General features: G+C 36.4%; 1 protein-coding gene across 6 annotated transcripts in view; it reads right to left on the minus strand.

Moving 5' to 3' along the window:
• The window catches only part of PDS5B (PDS5 cohesin associated factor B), a 173287-nt gene that overhangs the window by 19164 nt on the left and 134757 nt on the right, over nucleotides 1-19366 (minus strand). For all 6 annotated transcript variants that reach the window (XM_065901672.1, XM_065901671.1, XM_065901674.1 and 3 more), the window contains exons 24-26: nucleotides 12008-12131; nucleotides 6061-6265; nucleotides 3732-3846 (exon numbers count right to left, since the gene is read on the minus strand). In XM_065901672.1, coding sequence (XP_065757744.1) covers nucleotides 3732-3846; nucleotides 6061-6265; nucleotides 12008-12131 — 444 coding nt within the window. The remainder of the gene's footprint in view (nucleotides 1-3731; nucleotides 3847-6060; nucleotides 6266-12007; nucleotides 12132-19366) is intronic.

Below are 19366 nucleotides of genomic sequence, written 5' to 3' on the forward strand. Positions count from 1 at the left end.
TTTGGGTAGACTCTGGAAATTGGTGATGGACAGGGAGGCCTGGCGTTCTGAAATTCATGGGGTCGCAAAGAGTCGGATACAACTGAGCAACTGAACTGAACTGAACAACCCGAAGAGTCTTCATCAATAAATTGAGGGAAAAGTCAGAGCTGACAACTTTATATACTAAAGGGGAAAAAAAAGTTTCAGTACCTCAGTTTCAGGGTAATTATATTAAAATCTATTCAAGAAAAAAAAATGAAAGTCCTTTGTCTCTGTATTATGCATATGGAATGGGACAGAGTGATAGTACAGAGGAGAAAATGGGAGAAGAGGGAAATGTGAAACAAGGTAAATTCTAGAAGGGAAGAAAGTAACCTCTGAGATCTCAGACATAGGTTACAGTTTCTTTTCTCTGATAGAAAGATCACTCAGGGCTGTACTAGACTTTATAAATACAGCCCCAAATATTTATTTAGTAAGTTTCAAGGAATATTTTATCATTTAAAAAAAAAAAAAAAAAAACACTGTGTTCTGAGAAAGGGGAATGGCTAAAAGTTTTCCTTAGTATAATCACACTAACACAGAATTCATTTTGGGAAAACTAATTGCTTATTTTTTAAAACTAGAAACTGTGGCAAAAAGAGGGTAAAAGCCTTTTCTCTTGTCATGAGAAAATTATCAGTAATTTAACTTTATTCTCTTGAAGCACCACAAATACTTAACTATAAAATATTTCTATGAATTAAGAAACCAAGAGTTATTTTCCTTTAATAAGAAGCTAAAATCATAAGACATGGATATCACCAGATGGTCAACACCGAAATCAGACTGATTATATTCTTTGCAGCCAAAGATGGAGAAGCTCTATACAGTCAGCCAAAACAAGACTGGGAGCTGACTGTGGCTCAGATCATGAACTCCTTATTGCCAAATTCAGACTTAAATTGAAGAAAGTAGGGAAAACCACTAGAGCATTCAGGTATGACCGAAATCAAATGCCTTATGATTATACAGTGGAAGTGAGAAATAGATTTAAGGGACTAGATCTGATAGAGTGCCTGATGAACTATAGACGGAGGTTCGTGACATTGTATAGGAGACAGGGATCAAGTCCATCCCCATGGAAAAGAAATGCAAAAAGGCAAGATGGTTGTCTGAGGAGGCCTTACAAATAGCTGTGAAAAGAAGAGAAGCAAAAAGCAAAGGAGAAAAGGAAAGATATTCCCATTGGAACGCAGAGTTCCAAAGAACAGCAAGGAGATGAGAAATCCTTCCTCAGCGATCAATGCAAAGAAATAGAGGAAAACAACAGAATGGGAAAGACTAGAGATCTCTTCAAGAAAATTAGAGATACCAAGGGAACATTTCATGCAAAGATGGGCTCAATAAAGGACAGAAATGGTATGAGCCTAACAGAAGCAGAAGATATTAAGAAGAGGTGGCAAGAATACACAGAAGAACTGTACAAAAAAGATCTTCACGACCCAGATAATCATGATGGTGTGATCACTCACCTAGAGCCAGACAGACATCCTGGAATGTGAAGTCAAGTGGGCCTTAGAAAGCATCAGTATGAACAAAGCTAGTGGAGGTGATGAAATTCCAGTTGAGCTATTTCAAATCCTGAAAGATGATGCTGTGAAAGTGCTGCACTCAATATGCCAGCAAATTTGGAAAACTCAGCAGTGGCCACAGGGCTGGAAAAGGTTAGTTTTCATTCCAATCCCAAAGAAAGGCAATCCCAAAGAATGCTCAAACTACTGCACAATTGCACTCATCTCACACGGTAGTAAAGTAATGCTCAAAATTCTCCAAGCCAGGTTACAGCAGTACGTGAACCAGGAACTTCCAAATGTTCAAGCTTGTTTTAGAAAACGCAGAGGAACCAGAGATCAAATTGCCAACATCTGCTGGATCATTGAAAAAGCACGAGAGTTCCAGAAAACATCTATTTCTGCTTTACTGACCATGCCAAAGCCTTTGACTGTGTGGATCACAATAAACTGTGGAAAATTCTGAAAGAGATGGGAATACCAGACCACCTGACCTGCCTCTTGAGCAACCAATATGCAGGTCAGGAAGCAACAGTTAGAACTGGACATGGAACAACTGACTGATTCCAAATGGGAAAAGGAACATGTCAAGGCTGTATATTGTCACCCTGCTTATTTAACATATATGCAGAGTACATCATGAGAAATGCTGGAAGAAGTACAAGCTGGAATCAAGATTGCCGGGAGAAATATCAATAATCTCAGATATGCAGATGACACCACCCTTATGGCATAAAGTGAAGAGGAACTAAAAGGTCTCTTGATGAAAGTGAAAGAAGAGTGAAAAAGTTGGCTTAAAGCTCAACATTCAGAAAACTAAGATCATGGCATCCAGTCCCATCACTTCATGGGAAATAGATGGGGAAACAGTGGAAACAGTGTCAGACTTTATTTTGGGGGGCTCCAAAATCACTACAGATAGTGACTGCAGCCATGAAATGAAAAGACACTTACTCCTTGGAAGGAAAGTTGTGACCAACCTGGATAGCATATTAAAAAGCAGAGACATTACTTTGCTAACAAAGGTCTGTCAAGTCAAGGCTATGATTTTTCCAGTGGTCATGTATGGATGTGAGAGTTGGACTGTGAAGAAAGTCCAACTTGGACTGTGAGCGCCGAAGAATTGATGCTTCTGAACTGTGGTATTGGAGAAGACTCTTGAGAGTCCCTTGGACTGCAAGGAGATTCAACCAGTCCATCCTAAAGGAGATCAGTCCTGGGTGTTCATTGGAAGGACTGATGCTGAAGCTGAAACTCCAATCCTTTGGCCACCTCACACGAAGAGTTGACTCATTGGAAAAGATCCTGATGCTGGGAGGGATTAGGGGCAGGAGGAAAAGGGGGTGACAGGATGAGATGGCTGGATGGCATCACCGACTCGATGGACATAAGTCTGAGTCAACTCCGGGAGTTGGTGATGGACAGGGAGGCCTTTGAGTGCTACGATTCATGGGGTCGCAAAGAGTCAGACACGACTGAGCGACTGAACTGAACTGAACTGAATAGCATAGGAAATTAATTTATTCAAAAGCACAGAGGTCATCCTATACTATAACAGGAATAGGATCTCATCTCTATTTAAGGAAGTCTTACAAAGACTTCTCTAAATATCATTATATTCCCCCATCCCACACCCTGGCAGGTATATTCTTCTGGCACCTCAATAAGAATCTTTAAAGAACTGCAACTGTCATAAACCTAATTTAGTTAGAGAATCAACAGTGAAATACGGGAACAGTTTCCTGGTTATCAACTTGGCCCATTATTAAGTTAGACTATCTTTCTTCCTTATGGAGAAAGACAGGAACTGCAAAGGAAATATGCTTACCATGTGAATAAAAGAGTGTTAATTCACTCCACATAAAAATCTGTAAGTGCTTCAGAAGAAAGTAGGAAAAGATAAGAATTACAAAGCAAACTCTTTAACAGATAACTTCAACAGAAAAGAAATGCCAGACTGGTAGAGAAATAGGACAATAATACAGTAATTATGCTAGGATATTTTGGGAATTATATAAGAAGTGAAATATGAAGAGATGGTAGGAAAAAAGAAAAAGAGAACAAATAAGGTAAAGAACCTTAAACTCCTAAGAAATGAAATAAATTTAATACACTAATTATAACTGAGATTCCATTATCAGCAGGAAAGGGGAAAAACCTTCAGAAAATATGAAAATGGGATAGAAAAAGTCTTACTCTTTAACATCTTTAAGTTGTTCAATATCCTGTACTTTGACATAATCTGGGTCATGAGCCAAAAGGTGTATTGTATATGGAACAACATACTCAGGTAGAAGAGACAGTAATTTTTCTGAAAAATAAAACAAAACAAAAACATCCAGGTTAGAAAACCAAATCTTACTCACTCTCTTTCTCTCTCTGATAGTCTATTTCTTGCATTCCAATAATTTACCACAATATCACTGGAAGAAAAATACACTGAAAGGTCCAGTGCTGAGGTACATCATAAAGTTTATCCAGTTATCCATCATGGCCAATATTGATATGCCTACTAAATGCACCCTGTGCTGAGTCTACAAAGATAAATATTTCGATTTTCAACAGATATGAGAAAAAGTGACCCAAACTATACTCAAGACTAAGGAACATAAAATCTATTTTTCTTCTTATTAGTAACTCTCTGTTCAACACTCCCTTGTAAGTTGCTGTGCAAAAGGAAAACAACTAGTAAATCTTTCAGTCAGTATGGCACAAAAATAGGAAGTAAAGGTTGATACTATTTAATACAATCTGCAACATAAAAACTGACAGAAAGGAACAGACATTGTTTCTAGGGCATTTTAAATAACAATGAAGTATCTTTTCAGTTTAAATTCAAATGTTTTAATATTCTGACTGAGATCAGTACAGTCCATTACACATACAAATGGAAATCCTAATTAGGTTTAATAAAGGTTACTCAAAATATCAAGATTCATACTCTGAGTAATTCTTTTTATACTTCCTACTCTTGCAAATTTTGTTCAGCCTAGAATAAAATAATATATGTGTCAACAAGGCACCAAATTTTCTTTATTTCTATTGCTGAACTCAAAGAGAATAAGCTTGTATGTAATATTCATTTCAAGGTAAGTACAGAAGAAAAAAGTAACAAGGTTCAAAATTCAGTGAAATTTGAATTAAAAGTCTATCAAACATGTACTAAGTGCTTACTCTTTTTCAGACCTAATATTTGAGTAGAGCTTACTATTTTAAATATAAAAATGCATAAGACTAGACAAAGACCTCACAGTGAGCACAGACAGTACCAGGACAGAAGCCCCACTTCACCATGGACAGTACCCTAAAATAAGAACAGTTAATAACTTCTGAGTACTTCTTTGGACCATGCATTATGCCAGATGCTTTATATATATAACTCTTTAATCATAACTACCATAAGATACAAGTAAAACTATACCAATCTTACAAAAAGGAAACCAAGGCTCAGACTGCATAAACACAAATACAACCAGTAAATGGCAGAGGTGAGATGTAACTCCAGAACCCCTAAGGTGAAGTAGGAAGAGAAAGAGGGTCCCAAAACTGTATTTTAAAGGATTCACAAGGGGCAAACTTCTCTCCTTGGTTTTGTTTATTTGTTTGGCCAGAAGGGGGAAGCAATTTCCAGACAGAGTTGACAACAGAGAAAAAAGCTGGCTACACAAATTTCAAATAATCCAGAGTACAAGGAGCAAAGAATTTACATTCAGGAGTAGTGAGAGGGAAAGTTTAAAACTCAGGCTGAGAGTTAACTATAAACGGTCATGCTAATGAGCTTCTACTTGATCCTCTAAGCAGAAAGGAGCCAACCAAGGTTTCAAGTACTGATCTGTTTTAGGAAGATAATTTTGACAGTGGTGTGGCTTGGCTGGAGGCAGTGAAACATTTACAACAGGGAGTTAGTTAGGAGTAGATATGCTAATCCAAGTGAAATACAGCAGGATAGGGGAGTTGGGGAGAAACAGTGAAGACACCCAAAAGAAGAATTAAGAGGATTTATTGATCAATGAGAGGAAAAAAGAAGGCATGAGGAATGCCTCTGACTTCTGACTTGCATAACTGGATGGCTTTTAATGCTGTTGATCAAGTCATAGAAGTCAGGGACACAAAAACTAACAGTGTGGACAGAGTGATGTGAGCAGATTTTTTAAAAAGGCACACAGGACCCTGATATTAATGTCAGTTACAGGTGATAAAGACCTGGACTTTTTTAAACTAAAAGAGTACTTAGACAATCTTCATAAATGTACCTCTTACTGTTTCATTACCTCCAAAGTTCGTGCTTTTTCCCCTTAGCCTTTTAGTCAGTTGCATCAAGAACTATAGGATGATATTTAAATATCCATGCATTTGTATTTTACAATAACCTTTTATGAGGGAAGGTTGCTACTGAAAAACAGTAATAACAACTTACTTAATGAGGGCTAATTATAATATAATAAACAACAGTAACATTTTGTGTTCCACAAAACAGAAACTGGCAAGACGGGAAAGTACACTCTTCATTTTCACACAAGCTTACCGCTAACAGCTGCATGCTGTTTCAGATACTCGCGTCTCACATTGATATTTTTTACCAGACACTGCCTGGCATGAGCTCTTCTTTCTTTTACAGGGTCTTTTGCACAAAGTGCACAAATTGCCATATACTCAAGTGGAAGCCGTAATCGAGAAAGGCCTTTGTGAAGTTTCTGAGCAAACACTTGTCTTACTTGGTAGCATTCATCCTGGAAGACATAATTATTCCACATGTTACCTACCCCAAAGAGGAAATAACGACTCTGGATAGGAAACCCACGAGTACCCACAACCAGTGCCCCAGTGCACAGAACCGAGGTGGGACAAATTAACATGGGCGCCAGCGTGGTAACCTGGACCTTAAAATGACTACCAGCTGCCTGTGTGAGAACACATTGAATGCACTCTTAAAATAGATAAAAACTAGTAAATACGAATCCTCCTTAACTTAAATGAGATATGTAAAAACAAGTCTGAACACTATCTCACATTTACCTTTTTCATTTACTGAGCAAGATAAAACTCTGTCCAATTTATATATTTAGTTCTATCATTTAAAAAAACTGTTCAGATTAAAAAGCACAATTCCGAAGGCAGGAGTTACTTAATCCATTTCAGCAACATCACATTCCTCCTAATTCTAAAAATGAACTGCTCATCACTGTGCCTGCTTTTCTCACACTACTTGCTCTCCTAAACCACCCACCTCCACTCTAGTAGCTAACCTGTCCTCATCTTCAAGGACAGCTCCCATACCTTCCAGAAATCACTGTGTAAATCTTTACCCTAAACCCTCTGTGCATATCCAGTACTGTGCTCTGCTAGTACTCTGTGCGTATCTCCAGCCTAGCATTTAGTACACAGTATGAAAAGGACTGGTTTACCTGTCTTATGCAGTGCTGTTTCTTGAGGCCAAGCACTGTGATTTTATTCCTCCTTGTGCCTCAAAACCTAGCACAATGTCCGCTACAGATTATGAGAATTTTTTCTAAACTATAGGGAAAAGCTCAGTATGATTTTTGAACCATATATGAGATACAAAAAGACTTTCATTCCATCAATGAACATAATGTGTGGTATGTTTCATATTATTGCAACTGTATGTTTATTTCTTCTATCTAGAATGCTAATTTTGCTTTTCTTCAAAACCTAGGTTGCAACATCTTGCCCTTATCTTTAAATCTTTATTTTGTGCATCTTCTTTCATTTACTTTAAACTTCAGTTTATTACAATACCAAACAGCCACTTTAAAAAAAGTAGTCAAGTACAACTACTATGGAGAATAGTATGGAGATTCCTCAAAAAACTGAAAATAGAGTCACCATACAATCCAGTAATCCCACTCCTGGGCACATAATCAGACAAAACTATAGTTCAAAAAGATACCTGCACCACCATGTTCATAGCAGTACTGTTTACAATAGCCAAGACCTGGAAACAACGTAAAGGTCCACCAACAGGTGAGTGACAAAAGTACAATGGAATACTACTCAGCCATGAAATGAATGAAATATTGCCATTTTGCAGCAACATGAATGGACCTGTGGATTATGATACTAAGTGAAGTAGGTAGGTCGGAAAGACAGATACTATCACTGATATGTGGAATCTAAAATAAGACACAAATGAACCTATCTACAAAACAGAACAGACACACAGAACAGATTTATGGTTGGTTGCCAAGGGGGAAGGTAGAGTGGGGAGGGATGAAATGGTAGTTTGGGGTTAGCAGATGCAAAGCATTATATACAGAATGGATAACAATGTTGTACTGAATAGCACAGGGAACTACATTCAATATTCTGTGATAAACCATAATGGAAAAGAATATAAAAAGAATGTGTGTGTGTGTGTGTGTGTGTGTGTGTGTATATACACACTACTGAATTAATTTGCTATATAGCAGAAATTAACACAACCCTATAAATCAACTATACTTCAATTAAAAAAAATAGTAATCAATAGAACTATTATTATCTATCCTTATACTCCACAAAACAAAATTAAACTTTTATCACCCCTTCCTCATTATTACTCCTATAAGGAGAGGAATTTTCAGTATCCAATTATTCATTATGAAAATATCCAATTACAAACAAACAATATAAGTAAAAGTCAATACATCACAAATATATTCACAAATGAACAAGTTATTTGTAAGAACATTAAACAAGTGGGAGAGGGACAAATTAGAAGTATGGGATTAATAGATACAAACTAGTCAATATTATCCTGGAGAAGAGAATGGTTACCCATGCCAGTATTCTTGCCTGGAGAATTCCATGGACAGAGGAGCCTGGGGGCTATTGTCTTTGGGGTTGCAGAGAGACAGACATGACTGAGCAACTCTCACTTTCACTCAATACTATTATCTAATATGATAAGCTATAGTGGAATATAACCTGCAGAAGCAACCGGCATCACTATACCCGTCACACCTGAAACTAACACAATACTGTAAATCAAATATACCTCAATAAACCAAACAAACAAACAACAACAAAACACTGAAGGGCACTCAAAAATCCCTCCACACAACGTAGATACATTTCCAAGGCCATGTTTTTGTCATTCTTTCAGTAATCACTGAAGATCTAATGGTACAATGCAAATTAATTACAATGTCAACAGTGAATCACAGCAAAGGTAGGAGAGTTTCAAAAGATCATTAAGATAATGTTAGAAAAAAACTGTCAAATCATATGCAAAGCAACTGACACATTTAACAACAAAAGATGAGAAAACTGACAAGAACGATGATACAATGGGTACAGCTAAAGAGAATCACCTAAATAAAGATTTAAAAGATGTGCTCCTGCGAAATGAGGAAGCCTTCCAACGTTTGCTCTGTTTTTTGCAAAGATTTACCCTTTACACTAGCTTATAAAAAATAATATGAAGTAAAGAACAGATTTATCCTTTTGACTAGGTTATTAAACCAGTCAATCCTAAAGGAAATCAACCCTGAATATCCACTGGAAGGACTGATACTGAAGCTGAAACTCCAATATTTTGGGCCACTGATATGAAGAGCCAACTCATTAGAAAAGACCTTGATTCTGGGAAAGATTGAAGGCAGGAGGAGAAGTGGATGACAGAGGACAAGATGGTTGGATAGCATCACTGACTCAATGGATATGAGTTTGGGTAAGCTCCAGGAGACGGTGAAGGACAGGAAAGCCTGGCATGCTGCAGTCCATGGGGTCACAGAGTCAGACACAACTGAGCAACTGAACAAGGCTATTAAAAGTATGAAGTAAAGCTTTACACTTTGACTATAAAAACATGTGAAGCAGAGGACAGAGTGACACAATTTTTATCAGGAAAAACACACTCTCAAAAAAGCAGACACTTGATACTTTCATGTTTATGGTTATAACCAGTAACTGGTTCAACATAAGGAAGATGGTATCTATGCTACCAAATGTTTTTCCGAGATAAAGTTCCAATCAAAGCTTTTATTTGCTACTAAGAAATTCATTTTAGTCTGCATATTAAATAAATTTTTGTGTTAATTTCTGCTGTACAGCAAAGTATACATTTTAAGTATAAATTATTCTCAGTTATTTGTAGTATCTTGTAAATAGTTCAATTATTATGTGTATTGCATTGTATTAACAGCACTTATATCTTCTGTTCTCCTAAGAGGTTATCTTCTTAAGGGCTGTAGCCATGACTCACCTTTGTATCTGAAGAACCTAGAGCAATGCAAAGCACATAGAAGTGCACAGTAAGTTTTCATGAAGCGCATTCAAATTCTAAAATGCCTAGATTGGCCTGGAGAATTCCATGGACTGCATAGTCCATGGGGTCGCAAAGAGTCAGACATGACTGATTGACTTTCAAAGGCTTCCCTGGTGGCTCAGCTGGTAAAGAATCTGCCTGCCTGCAATGAGGGAGACCTGGGTTCAGTCCCTGGGTTGGGAAGATCCCCTGGAGAAAGGAAAGGCTACCCACTCCAGTATTCTGTCCTGGACAATTCCATGGGCTGTATAGTCCATGAGGTCGCAAAGTGTTGGACACGACTGGGCCACTTTTGCTTTCAAGATTTGTATTACTGAATTTTTATTCCTCCAGATTTACTTTCTATTCAAATACATGACAGAGGCCACTGAGATACAACATTGCCTTTAAAGAGCTCAACTCAAGTAAATACAAATAAACCATAGGCATGTAACTAAGCACAAGGCAAGTACATATCAGGACTGTAGATAAAATCTTTAGGGGATCCAAAGGAAATCTCTTGTAAGAATAAGGGCAAGTTTCATGGAGAAGATTGTGTCTGAGCCTTGATTTGCAGAAAGGGTTGGATCTGGGTATGTATAAATGAAGAGGGTGAAAATAAAATTAGAGGGAGGCAAACCACAGGTACATAAAAGAAAGAAAAAAGTTCAGCTTCACTGAAATAAACACAGGTAAAGGGTGGTGTGCTAAACAGAATTTTTAAATGTATATGCGGGTCCAAATATTAGAAGGGCTTGAATGACAAGGTAAAATATATGCAAGTTTTCTTTCTTATGAGTACAAGCCCATAAATATTTCTGACCAGGAGAATAACATGACCAGAACTTGACAGGGAAACTTAACACACCATAGAGAAAGTCTCCCAACAGCACAGAAGACAGCTAACGATGGGTACAGCAATCAGAATGGTTAAGGTTAAAAAGGTACGAATAAAAAAGATGTAATAGATATCAAAGGACAGAATTATCTGTACTTTTCTAAAAAGGTGCAAACACAAGCAAACAGTCAAATATAAATCATGCTTTTAGGTCTAAGAAATGCCATTCACCTTTACTTAATGTTTATTGAGATTCTCTGCATGTCAGGAAAGAATAGATTTGGAAGAGATTCAGTCTTACGTTCTCAGAAAATAAAAGTTTCAAATTTCTGTTTGGCTTTGGAAGTGGGTCCAGAAACTTGAGAAGGGCCAGAAAATGTAGTTGTGAAGTATGACAAAAATCAGGAGACAAAAGCCAATAAAAAGTATTTCAAAAATAGAGGTGCAATAAATAAATAAATTTAAAAAAAATAAAAATTAAACATGCAAAGAGTTGTGTCAAATGATGCCAAAAGGACATGTATAATAAAGATTAAGATCATTGGACTGGGGGACTTAATTAGATCATTTCTGGAAAACAGTGAAAGCAAATGCTAAAACGTGAGCAGGTAAGAGTGAGAGGATAAGAGAGCAGAGACAAGCCTGTGGTTGAAAGAACAACCAAATTAGGACAAAGCTTTGTTTACAATAGGGTAATCCCATATTTTTAAGTTGTGAGAATGTGCTAATAATTAACATTTTACAATTAATACATGTTTTACAGTCAACAGAATTCTAAAACAATCTTTATACTTAGGTAATCTGAACTTTCACACTGGGAGTTTGGTGACTGAGACAGTAACATATACAGTATGCTAGAAAAGAAAGTCTCTAGAATTTAACAAGCATGGATGTTCTCTGGACAGAGGGACATTTAACTAATGATCTGCACATACTTTACTATACAGCAAATTTCAAACAAAGTCCATCTCTCTTAACATCCATACTTGTCCTAATTTTTTCTTTTAATTTCTACTGAACAACCAATACCACTAATATCCTGAGAAATATCATTACCAAGAATCCAATAAATCGATAGACTCCAAGTACTACCAATTTGAAAAATTAATTACATATGTTGTTTTCTAAGAAATTTAATATGTTATTTTTAAACAATTCTCATTTTTTGGCAAAATAAGGTTACCTCCAAAATTAAAGAGGAAATAGTAAACCAGAAAATTATGGGTTTTGCAAAAATCTCATTTCTCATATTGCCTAGTCAAGTATCTGAATAACAGCACCAAAACTAAAATCATAATAAACAGATGTTTTAAATACTGAAGTACCACAAGTACTAAAAGTCAAAGAACACAAAGAATCATGTTCTGTATAACCAGCCATTTTCCTTACATTGATAGCTAAAGCACACAGCTGATACTGTTCTAACGTGATAATCTCATGGTAACAGGGCTCCTGGGCCAGCTTCACAATTGCACTCCCAGCAGCGAGTCTCAGGCGTGACATATCTGGTTTACTGAAAAATAAGCAAGAAAGAATATGAATTAAGACTTCTGGACATCTGCACAAGAACATTCCTACTTTGTATATCTAACTTTATAAAAATTCCTCTGGCCAAAAAAAAGGCATAAAACAATTCAGTGATACTGACCACTATATTATGCTTGGAAGATGGTGTCCAATAGCACAAAATTCTTCTTTGAACACAAGTCTAAGCTAGTCATTGAATTCTCTTGTTCTGCACAGAAAGTTTTCAGACAAGCCTAGGACAAATCTATCTGTATGTTCAGTTGTTAGGTCTCAAGTCTTCCACTATGGACTTTTCTTGGGATATATGTTTACTTATGTATTGGGCACAAAATATCATAACTTGCTAATCATTCAACTAAAACTATGGTGTAAAGTACAAAAGAAGTTAACATAAAAGCAGGTACAGTAGATTAAAAAATTACTATTTTTAGCTAGTATTCAATTTTGAAATATTATCAAGAGCCTCTTTTTAAGGGAAAAAAATCTACTGTAAAATGGGATATATTTCAGCAATTAGGAAATTCTTAACTAGTAAATATATTTAAATAATCCTTCCTAATACAGAGACATGGCAGATGAATTACTGATTCACTGAAATATTGTAAGGGGGGGAAGTTGTAACTCCTTAATTAGGACTCCCTACATAGCTCCATAGTAAAACATTATTATTTACTATACATACAACATATACACCATACTGAGAGGGATGTAAAAGAGGCAAATAAAAAAAAAAGACAAATCTTAATTAATCTTCCAGGATGCAAAAGAGACAAATCTTAATCTTCCAAGATCTAAAGATCTAGACTCTTCCTTTAGCTTTCTAACAATTACATAAAAATATTTACTGAATGTATGCTAACATTAATGAGGTTCTGAAGTTACAGGTTGCAGAGATATTTTCAGTTCATCAATAGCAATATTCCAAGTAGTTATTATAAGATAACTCACTCAACCACTGCTAAGGAAAGTCTGATTTCCTTGTTGGAATTTAGTAAAATAAAAAAAGTAATTAAAATACTTTGTGTGTGTATACACGCACACTCAGTCGTGTCTGACTCTGTGACCCCATGGAATGCAGCTTGCCAAGCTCCTCTGTCCATTACAACGTTTTTGAAGACTAGCTCAAGGACGCAGACCCGAGAGCTCCTGCGGGGGGCATGGGTCTGGCCTTAGCAGCTGTGGGCTTTGTGGGCTCCTACACTCGAGGGCGGGCCAGGCCAGGGCCTGCAGTGCCTCCATAGCTCCCACAGCAGGTCCAGGTATGCAACTAGTACAGTCTTGGGACTTGACTTCAGTGTATCTGCACTGGTGACCTTGTGAAAACAACTCCTGAGAGACACCAAGAGCAATTGCCAGCATATCCACGCTTGAGGTGAGGCGAAGGCAGTGCCAACAACAGTGAGTTCAGGCAAAAGATTGAAGGTGACACAACACAGCATATTCACAGGTACATACAGCTCCAGTGGAACAATACTCAGGGGCTCTTCTAGTGAGAGGGTTCCAATCCTACCTCCCTTGCACTGCAGATCAGAAATGGATCTGGGGTCCTCTACTCCCAACAACTTGGGAGCAGACCCTGCCCCAACAGGGCACTGACAACCACAGACCAAAGAGGAGGCCTGGTCAATATCCTGTGCAGGCTCTGGTCACTACAACATCTGTCACAGCTCCTATCAAGGGGATAATGGCCAGCATACACAGAAGAAACAGGCTGTAGGCATTCATACTAAAAAACAGCCCTCACACCAAAAAATATTAAACTCACACAGGCTACACAGGGTCATCCCCACATAAAAACAGCCCTCAAAGACCACAGTAAGTAACTGTTCCAAACTCACAGAGCAAAAGAAATAAAAGTAAAATAAAGAAGCAGAAAAAGCACTCCCCATTAAAAGATAGAATTCCCCTGAAAGAAACAATGAAACAGACTTCTTCAATCTGACAGACACTGAATTCAAAATGGAGAAAATGAATGAAAATACTACAGGAATTAAGAAAGGCCACTGACAGAGATGCAGATTACTGTGAAAAGGAATTGAAACTATAAGCAAGGGCCAAGGAAAAAACAGAGAATTCATTAGAAGAGACCAAAGCTGAACTAAACGCTATGGACAACAGAAGGAATAAGTGATCTGGAAGACAGAAAAATGGAAATTATCTAAGTAGATCAGCAGACAACACCCCCCCAAAAAAGGCAATATAAGAGACCTATGGGGTAATATGAAGCATGCAAATCTATGCATGATAGGGATTCTGGAAGAAAAAAGAGAAAGGGGAATGAACATGTCCTTGAAGAAATTATGGCTGAAAACTTACCAGGCCTAAAGAAAGAAATAGATATCCGAATAGAGGAAGCAAAAAGTGCCCTTAACAAGATAAATCCAAACAGACTTATACCAAGACACATTATAATAAAAGTGGCAAATGTTAAAAGAGAGGATTTTAAAGGCAGCAAGAGAACAAGAGTTAACTACAAGGGAACCCCCAAAAGGCTATCAGCTCATTTCTCTACAGAAACACTGCAGGCCAGAAGGGAGTAGCAAGATACATTCAGAGTCCAAAAGTGAAAAATCTGCAACCCAGGATACTGCACCCAGCAAGATTATCCTTTAGAACAGGAGGAGAGATAAAGAATTTCTCAGACAAACAATAACTTAAAGAATACAATACTAAACCTATCTTAAAAGGATATATTGAAAGGTCCTCTCTAAGTAGAAAAGATCCAAGAAACAATAAGAAAAAGAAAATCACAACTGAAAAGTAAGTCACTGAAATAAGTACACAAATTCTTTAAAAAAATAAAATTACTGTGAAAGCAATGATTACCAAAATGAACAGCAAAAGTGTCACTATGAAGATGTAAAAGGACAACAAAATTATAAAATGTGGGCGAGGAGAGTAAGAAAATATAGATTTGTCTTTTCCTAGAATGTGTTTCAGTTTGTATGATTACCAATCTAAAGCAAGTAGGTATATGAATGGGTTTAATGTATTTGAAAACCAAGGCAAGCACAAATCAAAAACATAACAACAGATTAACAAAAACCAAAAAGAAGAGAATACAAGAATAATACAAAAGAAAACCATCAAACCACAAACCTAAAGTCTGCAGATGGAAGGAAATAATAAAGATCAGAGAGGAAATAAATAAAACAGAGATTTAAAAACAATACCAAAAAAAAAAAAAAAAAAAAATCAATAAAACCAAGAGCTGATTCTTTGACATGGCAAACAAAACTTGACAAACCTCTGACCAGGCTCACCATGAAGAAAAGACCCAAATAAACAAAATAAGAAATCAAAGAGGAGAAATCACAACTTAAACTGCAGAAATACATAGAAACTGAAAGAGAATTACTATAAACAACAGTAATGAAAGAGAATACTATGAACCTAGAAGAAAAGGACAACTTTTTAGAAACATACAGCCCACTAAAAAGCAAGAAGAAATAGATAACCAATCACTATAAATGATTCAGAATCTGTAATTTAAAAAACCAAACCAAAAACACTCCCTCCAAAAAAACTTTTAAGACCAGATGGCTTCAATGGGGAATTCTATAAAACATACAAAAAAGAACTTCTTAAACTCTTCCAAAAGAGTGAATAGGAAGAAAACACTCCCAGAGACATTCTATGAAGTCACCATCACCCTGAAGTTTGGTAATGAAGTTACCAAAACCAGACAAAGACACTATCAAAAAAGCAAATTACAGATCAATATCTTTGATGAATAAACACAAAAGTTCTTAAAGTATCAGCAACCTGAATTCAACAACACATAAAAAAGGTCATACACCACAACCAAGCTGGATTCACCCCAGGATCACAAGGATAGTTCAACACATGCACATCAATCAATGTGATACACCACATCAACAAAAGAAAGGATTAAAACCACATGATCATGTCAATAGATGCAGAAAAAGCACTTGATAAATCAAGTCAACATTCACTCATGATACAAAACCCTTATGAAAATGAGTATAGAGGGAACATAGCTCAACATAATAAAAACTATTTATGATGAACCCACAGCCCATATAATATTCAACAGTAAGAACTTTAAAGTCTTCCCAGTATACTCTGGAGAAAGACAAGGATACCCACTCTCACCACTTCACTTCAACATAGTATTGGAAGTCCCAGCTAAAGCAGAGAAGGAAAGGAAATAAAAGGTATTCAAATTGGTAGAGAAGAGGTAAATATTACTATCATATGCAGATGATACGATATAGAAAACTCTTAAGACTCCACACAGAATCTACCAGAACTGATAAATGAATTCAGCAAGGTAGAAGGATACAAGGTTAATATACAGAAACAGGCTGCATTGCTTTACACCAACAATGAAATATCAGAAAGAGAGTATAAACAAACAATCCCTTTTAAAACTGTACCACCAAAATAAAATACTTAGAAATGAATCTGACCAAGGAAATGAAAGACTTATATGCTGAGAAATACAAAATATTAATAAAGAAAGCTGAAGATGATTCAGAGAAATGAAAAAACATCCCAGCTCTTGAATTGAAAGTTAATACTGTTATTAAAATGGCCATACTATTCAAAGCAATCTACAGATTTAAGGCGATACCTATCAAATTACCCATGAGACTTTTCACAGAATTAAAATAAATAATCCTAAAAGGTAAATGGAACCAAAAAAGACTCAGAACTGCCAAGGCAATCCTGAGGAAGAGTACAAAGCAGGAGGCATTGTCCTCCTGACTTCAGACAATGCAAAAAAGCTACCATAATCAAACCACTATGTTATTGGCACAAAAACAGACACGTGGATCAATGGAACAGAATAGAGAGCCCAGAATAAATCCACAAACCTGTGAATAGTTAATCTTTGACAAAGGAAGCAAGAATATTCAATGAGGAAAAGACAATCTCTTCATCAAGTGATGCCAGGAAAGAAGGACAGCTGCATGTAAGTCAATGAAGTAAGAACACTCTCACACCATACACAAAAACACCAGCATAAAACTCACAGAAGAAAGCCTAAATATTCTGACATAAATCACACAATGTGTTCACACGTCAGGCTCCCAAGGCAATAGCAATAAAAGCAAAAATAAACAAATGGGACCTAATTAAACTTACAAGCTTCTGCACAGCAAGGGAAACCACAAACAAAATGAAAAGACAACCTAGGGGTAGGCAGAAAATATTTGCAAATGATGTGAAAAATAACAGCTTTCTTTCCGAAATACAGAATCAGCCCATAAAACTCAACAACAAGCAAGCCAATCAAAAAATAGAAGATCTAAATATACATCTCTCCAAAGGAGACATACAGATGGCCAATAGGTACATGAAAAGATGCTCACACTGGGAAGACCCAGAGGAATCGGGTGGAGAGGGAGGTGGGAGGGAGGATCGGGATGGGGAATACTTGTAAATCCATGGCTGATTCATGTCAATGTATGACAAAAACCACTACCAAAAAAAAAAAAAAGGATGCTCAATATTGCTAATTACTAGATAAATGCAAAACAAAACTACAATGAGGTACCACCTCACACCAGTCAGAATGGTCATCATTAAAAAGTATACAAACAACAAATGCTGGAGAGAGTGTGAAGAAAAGTTCCTTCACTTTCAGTAGGACACTGTTCTTACACTGTTGGTAGGAATGTAGATCAGTGCGGCCACTATGGAAAACAATATGGAGGTTCTTCAAAAAACTAAAAACAAAGTTCCAGCAATTCCACTCCTGGGCATACACCAAGACAAAACTAAACTTAAAGAGATAAATGCACCCCAATGTTCACAGCATACATAAATGCACCCCTATGTTCACTATTTTCAATAGCTAAGACACAGAAATGCAAATATCCATCGACAGATGAATGGACAAAGAAGATATGGTATGTGTATACAGTGGAATATTACTTAGCCATCAAAAAGATGAAATTCTGCCATTTGCAACAACATGAATGGACCTAGAGATTATCATACTAAGCAAAGTCAGTCAGAAAGAGAAAGACAAATACCATATGATATCACTTATATGTGGAATTTAAAATGTGACACAAATCACATATCTACAAAACAAAAACAAACTTATAGAAATAGAAAAAAGACATGTGGTTGCCGGGGGAAGAGGTGTAGAGGAGATTGGGAGTTTGGGATTAGCAGAGGCAAACTTTTAGCTATAGGATGGATAAGCAACAAGGTCCTACTGTATAGCACAGGGAACTATATCCAATATCCTGTGGCAAACTACAATGAAAAGAATATGAAAAGGCATATATACATATATATGTACTTAACTGCATCACTGATGTACAGCAGAAATTGACACACTACTGTAAATCAACTGTTCTTCACTAAACTTTTTTAAAGCAGACAGACCCAATGTAATTCACACACACTTATAGAATTCAAGGACATGTGTGATTTTGTTAAAGAATACTATGAATAAAAACAGATGACATGAGACCTAAGTATGCACACAAATAATTTAATTAGTAAATTTGAGATAAAATGTATTAATACTAAGGGAATTTTTCTAATTATTATGTAACTCTTGGATGCTAACATAAATTATGAGTAGAAGGTAGAGATAACTAATTTTACTGAAAAGGTAATACATGTGGAATACCTTACAGAATTTTCTTTTCATTTGATCTGTTTGAGAAGAATGTGTTAATGCTAATATTCTATGCAAAAAAGTACTGTATGAGCAAAGGATACAAGAAATGAAGCAAAGATGGCAAAGTATTAAGCAGCTGACAATTACCATTCATATTTGATCCTAAAGATTTTATGCTAGATGTGTGTATACACACACACACACACACACATAAAAGGTGGGGGAAGTTACTCTCATATTTTTAACTACCAAAAAGATGCTATAAATGGCACCTGTATTTTCACAGAGGACAAACTTCTAAATTTTAGCTAATTCTGACATAACCACTACCATCAATATATCTAATTACTATGTGCTGGGCACTGTTTTAAATACATTAAATATACTAACTTATTTGATTATCATAATAGTTAGATGAGACAGGCATTAATCATCGTCTCTGTTTTATAGCTGAAGAAACTGAGGTACAGAGCAGTTAAAGTAACTTATTGAAAGGTACCAAGCTGCTAAGATGTGGTTCCAGGATTTGAATCTGGAATCCAGAGTTCATGTTTTCAGTCACTAGACTATACATCTTTCAAACAAAACAAACTAAAAACAAACAAAAGAGTATG

The sequence above is a fragment of the Muntiacus reevesi genome, chromosome 11 (genome assembly GCF_963930625.1).
Source record: "Muntiacus reevesi chromosome 11, mMunRee1.1, whole genome shotgun sequence".
NCBI classification, from domain to species: Eukaryota; Metazoa; Chordata; class Mammalia; order Artiodactyla; family Cervidae; genus Muntiacus; species Muntiacus reevesi.